At 44.6% G+C, this 21,701-nt stretch overlaps 7 protein-coding genes across 7 annotated transcripts; 6 read left to right on the top strand and 1 right to left on the bottom strand.

Moving 5' to 3' along the window:
• Positions 1-393: 393 nt before the first annotated feature.
• SS1G_12484 (hypothetical protein) lies at positions 394-2,749 on the top strand (the record flags this gene model as incomplete). The annotated part of the gene is made up of 4 exons (XM_001586447.1): positions 394-429; positions 475-586; positions 1,176-1,194; positions 1,279-2,749. The coding sequence occupies 4 exons, from the start codon at positions 394-396 to the stop codon at positions 2,747-2,749; spliced, it is 1,638 nt and encodes a 545-aa protein (XP_001586497.1).
• Positions 2,750-3,811: 1,062 nt separating this feature from the next.
• Positions 3,812-4,999, bottom strand: SS1G_12483 (rRNA methyltransferase NOP1; the record flags this gene model as incomplete). Its single annotated transcript, XM_001586446.1, has 4 exons — positions 3,812-3,867; positions 3,932-4,595; positions 4,653-4,780; positions 4,876-4,999. The coding sequence occupies 4 exons, from the start codon at positions 4,997-4,999 to the stop codon at positions 3,812-3,814; spliced, it is 972 nt and encodes a 323-aa protein (XP_001586496.1).
• A 1,821-nt stretch (positions 5,000-6,820) lies between these two features.
• SS1G_12482 (predicted protein) lies at positions 6,821-7,617 on the top strand (the record flags this gene model as incomplete). Its single annotated transcript, XM_001586445.1, has 3 exons — positions 6,821-6,863; positions 6,912-7,177; positions 7,234-7,617. The coding sequence occupies 3 exons, from the start codon at positions 6,821-6,823 to the stop codon at positions 7,615-7,617; spliced, it is 693 nt and encodes a 230-aa protein (XP_001586495.1).
• A 724-nt stretch (positions 7,618-8,341) lies between these two features.
• SS1G_12481 (predicted protein) lies at positions 8,342-9,583 on the top strand (the record flags this gene model as incomplete). Its single annotated transcript, XM_001586444.1, has 2 exons — positions 8,342-8,737; positions 8,834-9,583. 2 exons carry the CDS (start codon positions 8,342-8,344, stop codon positions 9,581-9,583), a joined length of 1,146 nt encoding a protein of 381 aa, XP_001586494.1.
• Positions 9,584-10,443: 860 nt separating this feature from the next.
• Positions 10,444-13,080, top strand: SS1G_12480 (conserved hypothetical protein; the record flags this gene model as incomplete). Its single annotated transcript, XM_001586443.1, has 7 exons — positions 10,444-10,536; positions 10,588-10,718; positions 10,769-11,063; positions 11,120-11,602; positions 11,646-12,740; positions 12,794-12,993; positions 13,056-13,080. 7 exons carry the CDS (start codon positions 10,444-10,446, stop codon positions 13,078-13,080), a joined length of 2,322 nt encoding a protein of 773 aa, XP_001586493.1.
• A 452-nt stretch (positions 13,081-13,532) lies between these two features.
• On the top strand, positions 13,533-14,323 carry SS1G_12479 (60S ribosomal protein L12; the record flags this gene model as incomplete). Its single annotated transcript, XM_001586442.1, has 5 exons — positions 13,533-13,536; positions 13,595-13,628; positions 13,748-13,868; positions 13,932-14,256; positions 14,310-14,323. The coding sequence occupies 5 exons, from the start codon at positions 13,533-13,535 to the stop codon at positions 14,321-14,323; spliced, it is 498 nt and encodes a 165-aa protein (XP_001586492.1).
• A 2,310-nt stretch (positions 14,324-16,633) lies between these two features.
• SS1G_12478 (hypothetical protein) lies at positions 16,634-21,543 on the top strand (the record flags this gene model as incomplete). The annotated part of the gene is made up of 4 exons (XM_001586441.1): positions 16,634-18,135; positions 18,187-20,196; positions 20,246-20,852; positions 20,908-21,543. The coding sequence occupies 4 exons, from the start codon at positions 16,634-16,636 to the stop codon at positions 21,541-21,543; spliced, it is 4,755 nt and encodes a 1,584-aa protein (XP_001586491.1).
• Between the last annotated feature and the right edge of the window lie 158 nt (positions 21,544-21,701).

The raw sequence follows: 21,701 nt of genomic DNA, 5'->3' as shown, positions 1-21,701 counted from the left end.
GTTTTCCCGCACGGTTCTGTTTATTGTTTACTTTGCTTCGGCTCTGACCTTGAATTGTATGTACCTATGGATGGCTGAAGCTTGTGGTTTGTTGACGAGAACCTAGTAGTGCCGGTGCAAGGATGCGGGCAACCTTCATTGTTATCTTCCGAAGGTGATGGATGGATGGGTGGGTGTGATGCTGCAGCTGCAGTAAAATGAGAGAGAGATAAAAAGAGATGAGTGCAGAGATCCACAAGCTGAACAGAGAATTGATTGCTTAGAAATATTTGTTTCTTTCCAAGGTTCATCACCTAATAACTCTATACGCTATAATTCGGGATGGTTCATGGTTCGATGTCCAGAGTAGATAAACAGATTGAATGGCAGGAAAGGATCCAACATCAATGCCCAATGCTTACCAAAAAGGAAGCCTGGCGAAGCGCCCGCGTAAGAATGTTGAGGAGACTCTAAAAAAGTTAAAAGCAGATACAGGATGGATGTGACAAGTGTGATGAACAAGCTTTTGTGGATGTAATTAGGAAAAAGAGAGCGTCTGGTAACGATGGCATGAGGGTGATGAAGCATAAACAAGACTACCTAGCAGGTACAATCCTACAGTGAATGGAGAGAGAATGAAGTTTATGAAGATTGTGAATCGGTGAATCTAGATTCGAGAGATGCATCCAAGTGATGTGATGTTTTTATTTTCTTCCAGGTAGGTTTACTAGGTAGGTACCTAGGTAATGGGAAATTAACCTCCCTCCAAGTTTCCCACGCTTCCCACATTTCCGTCCATGTTATGTTATTAGCTCAGAAAACAAGCTTTAACCGGATCATCTATTTTCCCTGCCCCCTGTCAAATATTATTCATCCCCTCTCCAAATATCCCACCTTATCGAGCCTTAGAATCCCATACTCAATCATGTCGACATTCAAGCCATACACATATTTTCAATGTCCTTGTTCCGATACATCCACTCTTGCAAATTCATCTACGCCCCCAGGATCTCCATCTCTTGAAGAAGAACGGACGTTTGATCCGAGAGCTCCACGCGCGAACTATAGCTTATATCCGCTAGAACATCTTCTGTACTGTGAGGATTGCCATCAAATTCGATGTTCGAGATGTGTTTTAGATGAGATAGTTACCTGGTATTGTCCGAGCTGTTTATTTGAGGTGCCAAGTAGTACAGTGAAGAGTGAGGGTAACAGGTATATACATGGCTCTACTATTTTTATTTCCTGGTCAATTTTTGAGATGGGCCTAGATGCTAACATGGCACCACAAACTACTAGATGCACAAGATCATGTTTTCAGTGTCCAATATGTATATCACCTCTCTCAGTAAACGAAGCGCCAGTTGGCGAACAATACAATGTTCCTATCCCATCTCCGACAGCACCCTATATCCTCCATTGCGCATACTGCATGTGGAGCTCGACCGAAATTGGCATACGATTTGAGAAACCAAACTCCGTATACTCACAGTTATCCAAGATAAAGAATGGTGGTGAGTCATTAATAAGTGCAAAAGATCGTCGTCGAGATATGGAGGAAAGGCGGTCATCTTTGGCTACAGAAACGATCCTGGAAGAGGCGGACGAAGTCACCGAGAAGCATTTCGACCCGAACGAGAAACTCGACATAGAAGGTCAATATGCGAACCTAAGGTCTTTCTACCAGAATCAATTGGCAGATTCAAATCCAAGTAGTGCGCTAGGGTTTTCGAATGATTATGGATACGGATCACCAGGAGCATTAACTAGAATAATGGGTCTCTACACAGGTGGAAGTTTTGGCGACAGAAAAACAAGATCTAAAGCTGCGAGCATACGAGAAGCAATAGATTCAACTGAAGGCCTTCAAATCTATGATTCCGAAGCCGAATCCATAGCTGTGTCACAACTTCTCAAGGAAGGTTGGGAAGGTACAATTACCACTGAGCAGAGAACAAGCCAAATATCCCCTTCAACGCGGTTCCTCGATTCCCTACGTCCAATTCCCTGCCTCCTCCGCACAAAACGCTCCAAACGTTGCCGCACCTGCCGTCATATCCTTTCCAAACCCGAATCGAAAGTCCCAACCACACGCTTCCGCATTCGCCTCGTAGCCCTATCCTATGTCCCCTCCATTAGCCTCTCCCCTCTTCAACCCCCTCCCGCCCCTACTCCTGCCCCCACTTCGATAATCCTCACGCCCCTGAGACCAACCCAATTTCTCCTAACCTTCAAAAACCCCCTCTTCGAACCCATCAAAATATCACTCGCAACAAAAGGCCTCACCACTGACCGCCACGCCTCGAAAGTGATCCTTCTCTGTCCCCAATTCGACGTCGGAGCCAACACAGATATGTGGGACGAAGCCCTTCAAGATTCCTCTTCATCGAACCATGACCGCAAACACTCAACCGCCACTCATAGCAGCATGCAAAGCCTCGACCTCACTAACGAAGCACACGGTAAGCCCTGGGACAAAGGCCGCAACTGGACAAGTGTAGTCGTCGAAGTCACACCGGGAAAACTCAAAACAAAATTATCCGGCTTAGAACAACAGAGGAGATTAGAAGAAGAGGTACAGAAGGAAAGAGTAGAAGAAGATGCAGATGTGTGTGAGATTGCCCTGTTTGTTAGAGTAGAGTGGGAAGCAGATACAGCGGGTGACGGAGACGGAACAGGGAAATTGGGGGGGATGGGCGATAGGGATGCGAGGGAAAAGAGGGAATTGGCCTATTGGTGTGTGGTGGGTGTAGGAAGGATCGGTAAATAGATGGAGCAGAAGCGTATATACCAAGGGAGAGAAAGAAAACTAGAGGACAAACCCGCTCTTTTTGTATGAAATCTTTTGTATGAATGAGAATACCAGTATCGATATCTCAACATCAAAGTATTCCAACAAAATAATCCCAGACGTGGAGCATCTTCAATACCAGGCCAGGAATTAACCAGGGATAGATGCATGGATACCAATACATCCTCATCTCATCTCTTCTCTTCCCCCCACCCACCGAGAATATGGATGAATAGCGGAAATTCGAAACCCATGATGGAATGGAATGGTACCTGATGTCCGATACGATACTGCTATACGGCTATGTGCTAGGGTAAATCTGAGCTGGTGCGGTGCGTTAATATGGATTGAAGGAAGGAAGGAAAGGAGGAAGGAAAGAAGGAAGGGAGGAAGGCAGGAAAGAAGAGAAGGAGACTATATATGAATCGATATTGAATATTGAATATTGATATCTGGATGTGGATGTGGATGTGGAATTTTATATACCCAAATAACTTACCCAATTTACCCAATGAGCCTATGAGCCTATCATTCGAGTTTGATCTAGTGGGGGTAAGTGAACTGTAAATATTACCTAGGTAGGTAGGTAGATGTAGAGATGAGAATATAAAATAAAACAAAAATAAATGGTGTTCCTACCCATCCCCATCATAATTCAACGTCACATCACATCGCATCGCATCAACTGCACGTCAAAATCTTAGGCAAATTTTTACTTTCTTATTTTTCTCCTCTTACTCTCATTCTCTTAACAACCTACTGACTGAGTAATGCGATGAAGAATGAAGACCTGGACGCCAGGACCTGAATGTACACCTAATAGAAAAAAAGTACTAAAGACGAGAAATAAAACAACCTTCCATAACCCAACATGAGAGAATCCGTAGTAATTTGTGACGAGGCATGCCAAAGAAGCGGTTATTCAGAATTTTCGATTTAAAGTATTCGAAAGGTAAACTTCCATGGAGTTTTTACTGAAGTGCGACTTGATGTGCGAGTAGTGGTGATAAAATAGACGAGGGAAGAGGCTGATTAGGAGGTTTACAAGGATCGAACGTAACGTCCAGATACCATGCAATGATCTCTCTCGAAAGGTTCTAGAATAAATTATGGTTAGTTTCTGGAACAATAATAAGTGGATTGATTGGAGGAAAAGCTCACCTAAGGTCAATTGTTCCAAAGGCTTGATTCTCTCCTCTCTCAACTTCTGAACTTCTCTAGCGAAAACAGCTTCGGGTGCAGCGGTAGAGTCGATACAAGATGCCTTGATGGAAACCAAGATACCACCACCAACCTTCAAGAACAAATGGGCGTTCAAACCAACAATACGGGCTTGATCAGGTTGTGCAACATCAGCGAAGATGACATCGACCATGGAGACCAACATTCTGTATTTAAGTGGGTGACGAGCGTCCTCAATAATTGGGATGACGTTTGTGCGGTGGGTAGCCATGTTGATAAGATCACGGCCAGATCTGTGGGAGAATTCGACGGCGAAAACAGTTCCCGTAGGTCCAACGATATCAGCAACATGGGAAACTGAAGTTCCGGAAGCGGAACCAAGGTAAAGGACCTTAGCACCAGGTTTGATGAAAATCTCATCCATACCACCAAGAACACCTGCGGCAATCTTACTTCTGAAAGGATTCCAGACACGGTATTCGACCTTGGTGGTGCTTGGGGTACCATCCTCGTTGGCTGGGCCGGCGTTCTCGACACTGATGCGCTTCTCGCCGTATACGGATTCACCTGGGCTAAGGTTCTTGGTGACCAACATATCTTCCTTACCACGAGCGACGAAAATTCCTTCATGACGATGGGGCTCCTGGAATAAGTTATTAGAACCCAATTGAAAGCCATTGATTGAAGTTCATATACTCACGACAATGGTCTTAGCACCACCTCTGGCTCCACCAGCACCTCCACGTCCTCTTGGGGCACCACGTCCTCCACGAGGAGCTCCTCTTCCACCACCACGGCCACCTCCACGTCCTCCACGGTCTCCACCACCTTTTTAGAAAGTTAGCAAGTCAAATCCTAAGCATTGGCGCATGCGCATTGAACCATTGAGATCAAAATCGCAATGGAAGTATAAAAATACGAACCTCTACCACCACCTCTTCCTCCAAAGCCTCCGCGACCACCACGATCACCACCTCTTCCCCCGCCGAAACCTCCACGTCCGCCACGGTCGCCGCCACGAGCACCTCCTCTTGGTGTGTATGCCATTTCTGCTTTAAAATCTAGGAATTGGATGTGCAGAAAAAAAAAGTAATGAGGCCGAAAAAATACTTGACAGACGATTCGAGATATTGGGCGACGGGTCAATTGGATGCAATATTTTTCTGGAGTGAAATTTTGGGATTTTTTTTTACGCGAAAAGTCCAAGCTCCTTAGTTTTATCACGTGCGTGGCTGGGATGCTTGGGGACTTATCGCTAGGTTTACTCATTGGTGGGGATTGAGAAGTTTTATCGTTGATAAGAAAAATGTAGGACTTAACATGAAAATGTTGAAAATCGCATCATGAACATTTCATGTCGAATTTGGATGGCTCCCGGATTTATCTGTCTTTTCTGCTATTAAATGTTCCCCCACTCAGGACTAAAAGCCATGGTATTTTACTGACTCCTGTATATAAGCTTATGGGGAGCTCATGAAGTTGTCGCAAGGAGTTTTTTGTACCTCACCGGGGAATAGTTTTTAGCTCTCCTGTAGCAGTCTTGTCGCCTTACATCTATCCCCCGTTTTCCCTACCACCGCAAACAGCTAAGCAACAGTTTTGCGGGCGTTAAATCATCTGATGTAAGATTGCTTATTGCTTATTCTGAGAGGTCGTAGAACTACACTGGGTGGTGGAAGCATTGGCAAAAAATGATTATGTGGGAATCTCCTACACACAGCGATGCTTTTGAGTTGCAAGTTCCTCGTGTTTCCGAAAGTCCAACACACTTCTCCCCTTCAATCTGGCGTATGTTCGATGTCATGTCACTACACCACCATTTCTTTGAGAGGCGAAGGCACAGGATCTCATGGCAATCCCAAATTTTGATCATCGAGAGATAACATCAACCAAGTCTCGACGGACGTCTTTTTTTTTTTAACACAGATGAGATTTACGGGCCTGTAAATGTCACGATTTCGTTTTGCAAGATCAAGGCTGAGCCAAGTGTTCTCTGTCTTTGGCTCTTCATAACATGACACAATGTGTTGTGAAAATAAGCTACATACACGGAGCGTGTCTCTGAAGCAAGCCTCAACTAGTCGTTCATTTCTTTCTTCTCGATTTTGCCTATTCTAACTCGAATATATCCTCCTCACACTTCTAACTTAAAGTTTCTATCATATTGTATCATGCATAACAGTTTTGTGCTAATAAGACTATCTCTCACATTTATACTGCGATCAAACGAGCAGTGTTTTGTCTGATCTCTAAACGAGCAACCGATCAGGGGCTGGAGCATTCACACCTTGTCATATCTAACTACATCACGAAACCGGTACTCAGGTCATCGTTGTTGATTGAACAGATCTGCTCGAATACACCTTTTATTGAACCCTTCTGTCATCTGGTGTTTTTTTTTTCAGATGGTGTCGGTGGCTGGTTTCACCTGTCAAAAGCTCTTGGCTTTATACCTAGTGACTGCATTCAGGACGGACTAACCTCGCCGCAGCATGGATTAGCGCTGGATGGAGTGCATTGAGTATTATGACACTCATATGAACAGTAGTATTTCCTGATGCTATGAGCTTAATGTGATTAAAGATATCTTGGCCAAACTGTGAAGTACTCATTGAGCGGATGTATATCATTCCGAATGCTGGCTCCTATTTACTTCGAAGGAGGAGATTCTAGTATAATACTCGCCGGATGACCATTCATGTAAGTCCTACATACATTGCATCTTCTGTCACTCTTTCGCAAACATTCATTTTCACCCCAATCCTTTCATCGCTCTTTCATCGAGCGCCCCAGAGGCTGCCATATCGTTTAGTAATATCGATATTTAATCATTCTTCACACATCATACACGCTATGCATTTCAGCACGATGGTATCATTGGTTTTAAGCTTCGCTGCTTTGAGCATCGCAAGTGAGTATCAAAGTACCTTAAAATTTTAGCACTAATAACAAAGTCCAGGCCCATATCCTCACCCAGTCCCGGAGACTGCCGAGAATATTGAAAGAGGCTTGGTGTATAACCCTAGAAGCTCGGGACATCGAGCGAACTCGAACAATGTGATCATTATCACCAAGACAAAAGAGGAGCAATTGACGGAAGTTTCACGAGGACGCGAAATTCAGCTCACAAAGCTGGTTCAAGAGCGACTTGTCATCATTGATCAAACACAAATTGCTCGAGATAACGTTAGGAGAAATCATTTCAGAAATTTGAACTCGCAGCGGGTACGTTCTTCCATTGAAAAGGGAACAAAAAAGCACTGATCTGATGTATTCCCCAGAACACTATTATCATCGTTGTCACTCAAATTGTCGATGCTCGGGACACATCAAGCGAAAACATTAGATATATGACACATCAAGTTCAGGCAGATAACCAAGCCCGTGATACTCAATTTGTTATGGTGCATCAAGCTCAACAAATGACTATCAATGGTGCATCCCAAACAGGGTCTTTACCTCAAGGCACTGGCTTTCCGGCTTCCTCTTCCGTTGAGACGTATGATCCCAATGCTGCACCATCGGTATCAAACGTTAGCCAAATCTTACCGGTAAACGCAGCAGCTCCAAGTTTTGCCGCTGTAAACCAGTTCAAAGATCCAGCGATGATCATCGAGGAGAACCAGATGGCGGTTGTGAATTTTGTGAGTGCCAGGGGAAACTGATTTAGGGTTATCTATGTTTTCTGGGGTCCATGTTATGCTTAGTGACGGATGGCTTTTAAGAGGGACGTTGCTCCTCATACATATTTTGGTAGATCCATACTTGTGTGACGCATCGTCCCATTGAGGGGGACTTGGTGGCCCAACCACTGAATCGTCGATTTTAGCGTAGAAATAACAAGGCATTGAAATATATTAGTGCCATTCATTCAGAACGGTTCCATTTTAGCAGATGTCAAATGTTGACTACCGGCAGAATCGGTTTAAGAACTGGTTTTGAGTTTGTCATTAGTCGGACTTGAGCGCTTAGTGTAGTTATGCCTCTTGGCAAACAGGTACTTTGTTCACTTGGACATGAATATCAACAACACCAACAGCACTTTGGATAGGCTTTACCCCCAACGTTACGCAATTGTATTATTCAAAGCAGACTTCCAGTTTCTATCCAATTCCTGACAATGGATAGATCTTCCACTTGTTTATCTAGTGTGGTCTGGCCATGTGGGGAGATTTGCACTGGCTTTCGCTCTCTTCGAAAACTGTACTAGTTATGACAACTGAAGGCTCGATTACATTCAGAGTCTCGATGACGATATAATACTCAGCCTAGTGGCTGGGTCACCTGTACAGGTATATATTGTGCTTGTTCCTTCACTCCAGTACTTCTCCTCCACACTTCTCTAAAACATCTTAACCTCACATTTGCAGCTTAGTTCGATACAGAAAAATGCGGTTCTCATACATTTCCGCCCTGTTATTGGCGCCTCTTACACTTGCGTATCCTATTGCAAGCCCTTCTCCGAGCTCAGATGCTCTTTCAATCAACCAACGTGACGGCTCTGCTCCCATTGATGCAAGAGCACTGTCTGTTAGTCAAAAAATCAATAAGATTGTAGACGAGGGTCACAAAGTCACAGAAATGTGTCAAAAGTACCAGGGTGGAGTCTTGGAGTCCATCTACCTCTACAGACAATTCAAGACCTGCAAGAGTTCGGTCGAGTCTGCCGAAAAGGCAGCGAAACAATCGGGACCTTTGGGTGAGGGTGAGAGCAAAAAGGTTGTAGTTGCTTTGGAACGTCTTACTCCAGAATTCGTGCAGATTTCGAAAGCTCTCAAAGAACGCGTAAGTATTTCCTTCTCCCTTTCACCATTTTCTATCGCTCCCATGAGACACTACCGTATGATCAATATCTGAACGCAGTACTAATGAATGGAACAGAAAAGTATGATTACTGGTACACGATACCAGTCTTACTTTCAATCGGAACTTGAAAAATTGCAAAAGAACGTGGATGTTTGTTACAGTGCTCTCCACGAAAAAGCCACTAGTTCTCACCAATCAAAGATCGAGGAGCTAAAAAGTGAAGCTGATACTCAGTTCGAAGCCGTAAGGAAAGAACTTTCCGAGAAACCCAAGCTCCGCCGATCTTTGGGATCCAGATCGGATGATGATGATTCTGAAGGCCCTGCCGCAGGTTTCCCATTACCAGGTCTCTCAGGTCTTCCAGGCCTCCCAGAGTTTCCAGGTTCCTCAGAACTTCCTGGTCTCTCGGATTTGCCAGGCGCCTCAGAAATTCCAGGTTTCTCTCAGTTCCCAGGTATCTCAAAACGTCAAGCTCTTGAAAAGAGATCTGCCGAAGAGTCTATCGAGGAAGCTTGCGAAAAAGGGTTCGAGTACGTTTCTACCATATTCCATGGCTTCTTCTCCTCCTCCAAGATGGGTGAATATGAGGCTATGCTCCTTCCCCTGTTGACGGGAACTACAGTCCAACAAGTCATGGAAATGTTCACTCTCTTAGAAGATATGGTGGAAACTCAATATGACAACTACGAGACCGAGCGTGCTCATGGCGTCCAGAGTAAGCAGGCCGTCAAAGATCTGCTTCACGGACTTATGGGTCAGGTCACAAGTGTTGCTGCAGCCAAGGAACGTCTGGGAGTTCCTCAGTCGAAATCAGGGAGGAAGTAATGTGGACCTGGAAGCAGGTGCATCTTGGCAAAGAGGACTACATATGTAAATAACATTAGATAATATTGGAGACTTATGAATTAAAGAGTGGAGCCAAGATGGTCGACTTGTACTCGGGCGTTGCGATTTGACCATCAGGGATATCTCAGGTTGGATTGTACATCTAATAATTGTAATGATTAAAATAGAATCGATTTATAAATGAATTGATTCGGTGCAACTGGAGAATGTGGGGGTCTGTTCACATGCCAAATCTCAGAAATTGTATATCTTCACCATGATGGTGAATTTTGATGGGTAGAACTTGATTGAAGCTGGTTGATTGTTGCAATCATCTTTATACGTAGAATATTCGACATCCTTTGGGCACACTCCTTGCTTTGTATCAAAATGTAAAGCTATACTTCAACTTCCACTTCCACTTCCACAAAAGAAAGACCTTTAGAGAGTTTTCATGATAGACGGTGATACCATCCCAAAATCGTGTCATCCAGAAAAATTAGGAAATCAGGCTAGAAATCCATATATGTTGTACTCGAGCAGATGGTATTTGTACATTCTCGGCAAGGCTACTTGTCATTCGGCTATTTTTTTTGGGGAAACACCGTGATTAGGTAAGTCTTTAACTACCTGGCATCATTATCCAAACAAGCCTGGAGACATACAACAAACCTTTAAAATACATTCTCTTGTCTTTCAAAGCGAAATTGTTTAATTCCCCTACTCTCTGATTTCCTACTTATTAGGGATCGCCTAGCATCTGAGTGTTTGTCACTTTTTCCCAGGCCGCTCTCATTCATCCCACATTCCTGCCGGTCGAATCTAGAATACTCAATAAACAGCTTCAAGGGTTGCGCACGATGGATATCGAAGCTTTGAAGGAGCAATGGAGTGAAGTGGAGGATCGTGATGGAGTTCGGCTTAGTTGGAATGTTTTCCCAAGCTCTCGCATGGTTCGTCAAGCAGATTTCAGTTCGCGGGGTATACGAACTTATACAATATAGGAAGCCTCGAGGCTCGTTGTCCCTATCGGCGCACTTTATACGCCTCTTAAAGAGAAACCAGATACACCACTTTTACAATTCGAACCAGTCATCTGCAAACAGCCATGTAGATCAGTGTTGAATCCTTTCTGGTAAGTCTTGCCCTGGGAGTACATTTTCGGACCGAGCTCATTGTCAACAGTCAAGTAGATGTCAGGGCACGTCTTTGGATCTGTCCATTCTGCCTGTCTCGAAACCCTCTTCCACCTCATTACAAAGACATAAATCCCGCGGCAATCCCCCCCGAACTTCACCCTGCGAATACCACGATCGAGTACAGACTTTCGCGACCAGCTCCAAGTCCTCCCATTTTCCTTTATGTCGTGGATACGTGTCAAGAGGAGGACAGTCTATCTGCGCTTAAGGAATCTCTTGTGATGAGCTTGAGTCTCCTGCCAGAAAATGCACTGGTCGGCTTGGTTACATTTGGAACTATGGTATTGATGTTCTCGAATCTCGAGTTTAGTCTTTTATACTAACCTTTCCTTCCTAGGCGCAAGTACATGAAATTGGCTATACGGAATGTCCAAAATCATATGTGTTTAGAGGCAGCAAGGACTACACAGCCAAGCAAATCCAGGAGATGCTTGGACTTTCGGCGGCTGGATTGAGACCTGGAATGCAACAACCGCAACCTGGTAAACCAATGCCCCCAATGGGACCCGCTGCTCGATTCTTGCTACCCGTTCAGCAATGCGAATTCCAGCTTACCAAGGCTCTCGAGCAATTACAAAAGGATCCATGGCCGGTCGCGAATGACAGAAGAAACCTAAGATGTACTGGTGTAGCGTTGAGTGTGGCGGTTGGACTACTAGAGACTTCATTCCAGAATGCTGGTGGTCGTATTATGCTCTTCGCAGGCGGTCCTGCTACTGAAGGTCCTGGTTTGGTGGTTGGTCCCGAATTGAGGGAGCCCATCAGATCTCATCATGATATCGACAGAGACAACATCAAATATTATAAGAAGGCTCTTAAGGTATGTCAACTAATCCTTTTCACGTTTAATTCTAACGAATCAGTTTTACGACAATCTAGCCAAGAGAACAGCACACAACGGACACATCATAGACATATTTGCCGGATGTCTAGATCAAGTCGGTCTCCTTGAGATGAAGGGCCTTTCAAACTCGACTGGTGGTCATATGATCTTGACGGATAGTTTCACATCTTCTATGTTCAAGCAGTCATTCGTCCGTGTCTTTGAGAAAGACGGCGACGATAATCTATTAATGGGTTTCAATGCTTCCTTGGAAGTTTTGACTACGAAAGAATTGAAGGTCACTGGTTTGATCGGTCATGCGGTATCAATGAACAAGAAGTCTACTTCAGTGGGAGAAACAGAGTGCGGTATTGGCAATACTTGTTCATGGAAGATGTGTGGTATCGACCCCAACTCTAGCTACGGAATTTACTTTGAAATTGCTGGTCAAGCTGGCCCTGCCCAACACCAAGCCCAAGCAAAGGGTATGATGCAATTTCTTACATACTATCAGCATTCTTCGGGCCAATTCCACCTCCGTGTAACGACAATCTCGCGTAACCTGAGTGGACCAGCCGGAGACCCAGCCATTGCACAATCATTCGATCAAGAAGCGGCCGCAGTTTTGATGTCTAGAATTGCTGTATTCAAAGCCGAAGTTGATGATGGACCAGACGTTTTACGATGGGTGGATAGAATGCTCATCCGCCTATGTTCGAGATTCGCCGATTATCGAAAGGATGACCCATCATCTTTCCGACTTGAGAAGAACTTCACACTTTACCCACAATTCATGTTTCATCTCAGGAGAAGTCAGTTCTTGCAAGTTTTCAATAACTCGCCTGATGAGACTGCATTTTATAGACATGTACTCAATCATGAGGATGTCAGCAACTCCTTGATTATGATACAACCTACTCTTGACTCGTACACATTCGACCAAGATGGTAGCCAACCGGTACTACTCGATTCCACTTCCATTCAGCCAACTCACATTCTTCTTTTGGATACATTCTTCCACATCCTGATATTCCACGGAGAGACCGTTGCGGAATGGAGGAAAGCAGGCTATCAAGATCAAGAAGGTTATGAGAATTTCGCCGCTCTTCTCGAACAACCAAAAGAGGATGCTAGGGTAAGTACTCCTCGTCACATGTAATTGAAATCACAGAATACTAACCAATTTAGGATTTGATTACCGACCGATTCCCTCTGCCACGTTTCATCGTTTGCGATGCTGGTGGCTCTCAAGCACGTTTCTTGTTGTCAAAACTTAATCCATCCACTACACATACGACGGGTGCATATGGTGGAGTGGGTGCTCAAACAGCACAAACAATCTTTACTGACGACGTCTCCCTGCAAACTTTCATGGACCATCTCATGAAGTAAGTTATTTCACCCTAATCTTTATCCACAGAGCACCAAGCTGACCCCTCTTCTCTCGCAGGTTGGCTGTAAGCGGAACGAATTGATGATGAGTAAGTAATTCTATCAAAAAGAAATGGAGGGATGGGTATTTGGAGCGTTGGTGGCGCAGTTTTGCGATGAGATTTCCATAATTTCATTCACTTGATTGCGATGTTGATTAGGTATAACAATAATAGCTATTAGATCATCAAAAACAATTGTGCAACTATGAAAATGACTAAGTGACTTTTGAATCTTAATGTAAAAGAAATAACAAGTTCCCAGTGACCTCTCCCCATATCTAATCAGCCTTGTTGACCCCGCGATTTTCCCGGTCAGGCACAAACTTATATTCCTCCAGGCCGCCAGCCTTGTCTAAAAAGAGACTAGCTTTGTTAACCGAAAGTTCTCCCACACATCCAGATTTGAAGAATTTCCGTGAATTGAAGAGTTTTGATCTTGGTAGAATCAACCGTCGACACCATTCCCACCAAACCGATTCCATTTCACAGTCACCATGCGTAGGTTCTCAATATCCGTCTCCATGATCATTTATTGTAACTAACAATTTCAATTTAGCTCCAAAGTTGGACCCCAATGAGATCAAGATCATGTACGTTGCCCTCACGACAAAAATCAAAAGTCCTTCAACAACATCAGCAACATGATGCGAAATGCGAACCTCGAAATTCAATCTCCCGTACCGAAATCATGCTAACGATAAATTAATAGCCACCTGAGAGCCACTGGTGGTGAAGTCGGTGCTTCCTCAGCATTGGCTCCTAAGATCGGTCCTCTCGGTTTGTCACCAAAGAAGGTCGGAGAAGATATCGCAAAGGCCACTGGAGACTGGGTATGCGCACTGCACACAATGGATATGATTGGGAGCGAAAACTAATGGATCTGTGCTATGTAGAAAGGATTGAGAGTCACTGTTAGACTCACCATCCAAAACCGTCAAGCCGCTGTTTCCGTCGTTCCATCCGCCTCTTCCCTTGTCATCAAGGCCCTTAAGGAGCCTCCCCGTGACCGTAAGAAGGAGAAGAACATCAAGCACAGCAAGTCCATTACCCTCGATGAGGTTATTGAGATCGCCAGAACCATGAGATTCAAGTCTCTCGCAAAGGAGTTGAAGGGTACCGTCAAGGAGATCTTGGGTACCGCTTTCTCTGTTGGTTGCCAGGTTGATGGAAGAAGTCCAAAGGATGTCAGCGACGACATCGAGTCTGGAGAGATCGAGAGTGAGTAATATTGCTTGGAAATTTCGCGGTCCTCTTGCTAACCCTTTGATTAGTCCCCTCGGAATAAATAAAAATTAACTTCGTTATTCGCAATGTTTCATGGGCTACATACTTCACAATAGGCTGGGGGAGCAATGTCAATGATTCAACAAACCAATCTGCTATCTCATACATGGTGATTCCTCGATTTACAGTTAACTTACGCGTGAATTGATGTGAATGTCCCAGTATATGAGAATGCCCAAAAGTAAACAGGAGAGCGACCACCGTGTATTCTCGAGTGGGATGCGTCGATACTGGCACTAGCCAGCAGTATTCGTCAAACGCCCTGGCAAAGAACCTACACCTCTTACAAGGACGATAACGGCAATACTTGTCGACCCTCGGTCCAGTAATTCCTCTCAGGGTCATGAATCGATCTGTAATATCAGCATAATCTCAAAAGAAAGAGAAGAATGGCCGAGCTAGTTACTACAACATATATCCTTCTTCCGAAGTGGTTGTAATGGTCCATAAAAACCTGATTAACAATGGACTGATTTGTCCGGCTATTCGAAAGTTCGCCTTCAGTTTGTGACTGCATACTCATCTCTACAGATAGTAGTTATATCATTCGGAATGCATACACGCATTGGGTTGTATGGCCATCTCATTGGTCTGTGCAGTGGTGATCACAACAGGGGGAGTGCATTAATGGTCGATGATGGGTGGAGGGGTTGGGATGGCATTCTACGGCTCCGAGGCGCCATGATTTTGCTTTTGGCCGAGTAGAGTAGTTTGAATATCTTGAATCGTGATATTAACAAGTAGCAGGTTGAAGCAATGTGTTCCAGCTTCTTTGACCAGTTAGAGTCGGAAAGACACACACAATAGAGGAATTCTCCTGTAGATGGAGGTTCTTCATGTTGGATTGATTTCTAGGTAGAGGTAGGTGTAGAGGTAGCTAGCTGTCATTCGTAGATTGGCAGTGAAGAATCGTATACTCCGTACTGTGTTATGCTTACTCCTGCTGACGCGCGAAGAAAGATTTGAAGGGGCTTTTCTTGGTGTGAGTGGGTAGTAGTACCAAACTGTAGCTGAGAGGCGCTTCAAGGCTTGCTCCCGTATGGTGATATGATTGGATCAATTCCTTGATAGTATTCTAGCATTCCTTGTCCTTTACCTGTGCTCTGCCCTCTTTTTCTCATTTCTTGCAGGATTGGATCCGACTCAACTCAACATGATTTTAAAATGCCTGTCTCCTGTATCCGTGTGATATTGTAGTATTGTAATATTTGTAATATTGCTCTTACCGTCTTACCTACTAGGTTTATTCATTTTTATTCGGTGGAAGCTTTCAATGATTCATTCAATATTCAGGTTTTGATTCTCAACTGCCGATATACTGTCTCCTGTCTGCCTCCTACGTTTTAGACCATCTAATACAGTTGCATACCTACTAGTACTTAGATTTTATCTGCAGTTGCAAAGTTTTCTTTTGTAACCTTAACCCTTCCTAACCAAAACTCTGCTGCATTTCTGCATTTTCTATATCTCTGCAGCTCCACAACTTCACTCCATCTACTCTACTCTGCAACTTTATTGAAGTTTAATCCCGACCAAAACCCACCCAAGCCCACCAAGCCCATCCACCCATCCATCCATCCTAACTCAAACCCAAATCAACACAACCCAACCGATCTACTAAATACATCCCATCTTCAAAACTTCCTTAAAATCAAAAACCAGAGACCAAAAATAAATAAATAAATATAAAAAATAATAAAAATACCAAACAAAAAATGATCTCAATATAGACACCCTTTCTCCTCAAAGGATCATTCCTCTTCACCACCAGACATTCTTTATTAATAATCCCACTTTTTGCCTTTTTACACCTAGTTTTTGCTCTGACCTTTGCCTATCGCTTCACTACCTTTCCCGTCAAATTTCCCCAATATCCGTATTCATTAAAAAAAGCTTTGGTTACGATAAGCCTTGCGACGCATCAGCATCATTTATACTGCACACTGCACACCTGCACCACTTTCACCCACTACGCACGCAGGAAAAGCTCCACTTCGGCCGTTTCGCAGGGCCCTCAGGGCTTCTCATCAACAAATTTAGATACCATCTCCCGCACTTCGATGCTTCGAGGAAAGGCTCTATAGACAAACACCTGGTTACCGTCGCGCCGTCGAGATAACTTACAGCCCTCGGGCTACTGCATATTACAAGCAGAAATGAGCAAAAGAGAAACGGTTCCCCTCCTACGTGCAGGCATTGGCACACCTTGATTTTAATGAATCAACCATCAGCTCCATTTTATGCCCCAATTTTTTGCAATATATACCCGTTTGCTATTTTCAAAGTACTAAAATCTGCAAAGTAATGAAACATGAATCCTCAAGTCGCTCGACATTATCCTCCGCAGCAGTTGGGCGCGACGCCGGGATATGGAAACCCTTCGTTCGAATCTTCCGCGCAGAGTGGAAGAGCAGATCGACCCGCGCCCCTACCATATCGAACCTCGAGAAATCTCAGCTCCTCATCCACGCTTTCCCCTCTCCATCGCGCATACCCGGTCGATAGCAATGAATACCAGAGACCTCTGGCTCTTGGTCGCAGTTTATCAGATCAAGACTTTGGTGGAGAGCACATGCTGAGGCGGAAAACACCAAATGGTACACTAGCCGCGGGGTATGATGGAACTCCTGTGCAGTGGTCTAGCAAGGCACCTGCTTTGAAGCACGTTGTACTTGAGGCCCCGGGAGGCTCAACATTCTCAGATGGGTTGAATGGTATGGCGAGTTCTGGATGGACCTTCAATTTGCCCAATAATTTCAATAATCTTGATCAGCGAGTAAATAATTCTTCTTCGCAGAATTGGACATCGTTTTCCCCTCTTCAGAACACCTTTTACAATTCCCAGGGTCCTGTATCGCCTATGCACCAAATCCACTCTTACTTCTCTCCAACTGGATTCTCCGTTCCAACTGCGCGACAGCCAGCTTACCAGCCTGGCCCTGGTCCCACTGCATCAAATGATGGAGGCTTGTATGGACCGTATTGGCCGGACGGAAGTTATACCCCCTATCGACCAGCGGCCTACAGAGACCACACGTATGGAGGATATAGCTTCCAGCATGTAAGGCATGGGTCGGAATACTTTGGAGGGGCGCAGCCTTTCCTGCCATCCGAGTTCAATAATGTCAACCCAGCACTTCACAGGGATACATCATTCATGCGGGTGGATGATCACTCACAACCATATGATTCTATGCAACAAAACTTGTATCAAATTGGTGGCAGCAGCAATGTCATCTTCTCCGATCCTTCAGGTGCTCCCGTCCAAGCGCTGAGCAGGGCTGGAAATGCCCAATTCAAGGAAAAGACTCTTTCCTGGGCACATACTATTTATGTAGATCTCTTGGCTCATCTACATCAAACGAAGAGGGAGAATCGACAAAATCGGCAATCTCACGGCTCCAAATCCTACGCCAAAAGTGTCATATATCCCAAACCACCGAGGCAGCCGAGCTCCAGTTTTTCTTCACCGGGGAACTCTCAAAAGGCAATACCTTCGAGAAGTCATCGTCCAAGTCTCAGCCAACGTACTTCCTATGGTTTCACGGATTCGTCAGAACGGAGATACTCGCGGTCTATGAATCAAGTGATGGGAGCCCCACATTACGTGCCTCCTTTTCCATCCTCACAGCATAGCACAGCATCTCCCCCTTCTAACGCTCAAGAAGCGCTGGATCTCCTTACGAGTCTTTGCGAGGAAAGTCACTGGACCTGGGTGGATGGTATGTTACTGGGAGGTTGTCTTGCTTATGGGTTAGAGGATTACAATAGAGCGCGAGACTGGTACGAGAAAATCATAGTTATAGATCCAAGGTATGTTGTATGTTGCCATCACTAGGACGTATCGGCTAATTTTGGTGCTAGACATGTTGAAGCGATTTCAAACCTGGCGGCTACCCTTCTGTGTTTACAGAGACGTGATGAAGCAGAGGCAAATTGGAGGAAATCTGTTAATCTTCGTCCTAATTACTTTGAGGCCGTCGAGCATCTCATCGGTCTTCTTTGTGGTGATCATCGAGGCAAAGAAGCGGTTGCTATCATCGAGTTTGTGGAACGCTCTTTACGGATTTCTAAATCGGATGACCACTATGATCATTATAGCGAGACTTCGAGTAGTACAGATCGAGAATATCATGATTTCGTGAGCTCGGCATCTGATACAATCGTCGACTACGACGACAGGGACGCTACTTCAACATTTAGTGATAGGCTTGAAGATGGTTCTGATAAAGTTGGATTTGGTTCAAGTGGTTTTGCAATACCTGGATCTGAGAATGGCCGAATATTAGCCCTCATACATGCCAAAGGCAATATGTTGTACGCTCTCGGCGATGTTAGTGCGGCATCTAAAGCTTTCGAGGATGCAGTCGTCATAAGTACAGGAAAAGGGGTAGGCGGAATACAAGGACTTATTCGCAGAATCATCCATAGTTTATCCGCGAACTGTTTTTTTGGAATGCGCAACGGGCTCCCCTCTCTCCATGCCTCGACATCAAATCAACCACCCCTACTTTTACCGCCCGATAAAGCTTTGGAGACTAAATCCTTGGTATTTGCCGGTCAAGACGGTGAACTTCCTGGTCTTCGATATATTCCTCCAGGTTTGGCTCAAAAAGCTGCCGTATCTACTACCAGTAATTCTCTGTTGTCTTTAGCCAAGATCTTTCAAGACGCTATGTCCAACAGTACATCTCATCGGATTTCAAAGATGCCTACCGGAGTTGGAGATATTCTCGCATTGTACTATCTATCTTTGTCGTTGCAACCAAGTCCATCAACAGCTAACAATGTTGGTATTCTTCTGGCAAGCGTACAACAACCGGCTGCTCATCGACCAATTCCGTCTCGAGATCCCACGAGTTTCACCGCGATACCTGGAGTCATCCCTGGCAGCGGTGTTGCTCTAGCACTTGCTTATTATAACTATGGACTACTGTTGGATTCAAGGCATGCACATCTCTACACCAATTTAGGAAGCTTACTCAAAGATATTGGCCAGCTCCCTGCTGCGATCAAGATGTATGAGAAAGCAGTACACTGCGATGGAACGTTTGACATTGCTTTAGCGAATTTAGCAAATGCTGTCAAAGATCAAGGGCGTACAAGTGATGCAATAGAGTACTATAAAAGGGCTGTAAAAGCAAGTCCAGATTTTGCAGAAGCAGTTTGCGGTCTCTCGAATGCTTTGAATTCGGTTTGTGATTGGAAAGGACGAGGTGGGGTTATTCTAGATGGTGGTAAACGAGATCGATGGCATGTAGATGATGAAGGAATGATATCAGAAGCAAATCCGAATAAACATGGAGGAGGACTAATGAAACGAGTCGTTGATATTGTTACGAAACAACTAAGAGAAGGGTCAACATGGGGTCGAGGAACTTTACAAGGTCAAGCATTTTTCCACTTTCTTCGGCAACTCGAAGCTGCTGATTGCGGTGGTGAGGGCAAGTGGCCAAAGGAGAAGAGAGATAGTATTCAGACTGCTCTTGGTGCCTGGGCTGGACATCGCTGGGAAGGAGCACGAATTGTACGCTTGGTTGAACGTGCCACAAAACGTGCGACTTATCGATGGTACCAGGACAGATATGTCAAGAAAAAAGAATATTCTGCTGCCTTTTATCCTCGCCCTCAATTCCCAAGTAGCCTTTCGATACCATCGGCACCTACCGTCTTACCTTTCCATACTTTCACTTGCCCGCTATCTGCAAAAGATATACGTCTGATCTCTCAGCGGAACGCTCTTAGGATATCCTGTTCTACGCTGCGATCTCCTTGGATGCAGGGATCCGTATTCCCACCTCCTTCTCCTCCAAAGCCTCATCTTAATATTGGATATGTTTCTTCTGATTTCAATAATCATCCATTGGCACATTTGTAAGTATTTCGTTTTCTCATTAAAATAACAACGCTCATAACTTTGTAGGATGCAATCTGTTTTTGGCTTCCACAATCCCTCGCGAGCAAAAGCATTTTGCTATGCTACAACCGCAAGCGACAACTCCATTCATAGACAACAAATTGAACGCGAGGCTCCAGTCTTTCGTGATGTTAGTTCGTGGTCCGCTGATCGTTTAGTGAACCAAATTGTTCAGGATGGTATTCATATTCTAGTGAATCTCAATGGATATACTCGAGGTGCTCGTAATGAAGTATTTGCTGCTCGTCCAGCTCCTATTCAAATGTCTTTTATGGGCTTTGCTGGAACTCTAGGAGCTGAGTGGTGTGATTATCTTTTGGCTGACGAAACCGCTATCCCACCCGACACATTACGACCTTGGAGACGAAATCTTGACCTAGAGGATCAAATTGAGGATGAACAATCTATTGATGAGGATCATTGGGTATATTCTGAGAACATTATATTTTGTAGGGATACATTTTTTTGTTGCGACCATGCTCAATCGGAACCACGGGATCAACAAGCATCATGGAAAGAGGAACAAACTACTAGATGGAAGATGAGAAAGCAATTATTTCCGAGTTTATCTGATGATGCTATCATTCTTGGAAATTTCAATCAACTTTACAAGGTATGTCTAATAGGTTTAGATATCCCCACCTTGCTCTTATACTTACTATCTTTAGATTGAACCGACTACTTTCCGTACTTGGTTGAGGATTTTGGATAAAGTTCCAAGAGCTATTCTTTGGTTGTTGCGCTTTCCTGATTTAGGAGAAAGTAATTTAAAGGCTACAGCACGAGATTGGGCAGGGGAAAGTGTTGCATCACGAATTTGGTTCACCGATGTCGCACCCAAACATCAACACATCTCCCGAGCACGAGTTTGTGATCTCTTTTTGGACACTCCCGAATGTAACGCCCATACAACAGCTGCAGATGTTCTTTGGTCTAGTACACCTCTCCTTACATTACCACGGTACAAATACAAAATGTGTTCTCGCATGGCAGCATCTATCCTGAAAGGCGCCCTACCCAGAAGCGAGGAAGGGAAAAGGGCGGCTTCAGAACTTATTGCCAGGGATGAAGAGCAATATGAAGAATTCGCAATAAGGCTGGCGAGGAACTTCCATTATGATACGAGTATGGGATATGGTATAGGGAGAGGAAGATTGGGTGATCTAAGGAGATTACTTTATGAAAATAGATATGATTGTGCACTTTTCGATACGAGGAGATGGGTGAGGGATCTGGAAGAGGCGTATGAGGTTGCTTGGGGAAGGTGGGTAGATGGAGAGGGTGGGGATATATTTATTCGTTAACATCTGTTGGATTGGGGTATGGGATAGGGGGGTAAAAGAGGAGAGAGGTAGGGAAGGGGATATCTAGGGATGCAATGGTAGAATTTCCGGTGATCTTAGGATCACAGTGGTGGGTAGGCCTGCGCGGCGATAAGGCTCAGGCGTTCATTATTCGTTTC

This window comes from Sclerotinia sclerotiorum, genomic scaffold, assembly GCF_000146945.2.
Source record: "Sclerotinia sclerotiorum 1980 UF-70 scaffold_21 genomic scaffold, whole genome shotgun sequence".
Lineage (NCBI taxonomy): Eukaryota > Fungi > Ascomycota > Leotiomycetes > Helotiales > Sclerotiniaceae > Sclerotinia > Sclerotinia sclerotiorum.
This window is presented reverse-complemented; position numbering and strand designations above follow the sequence as displayed.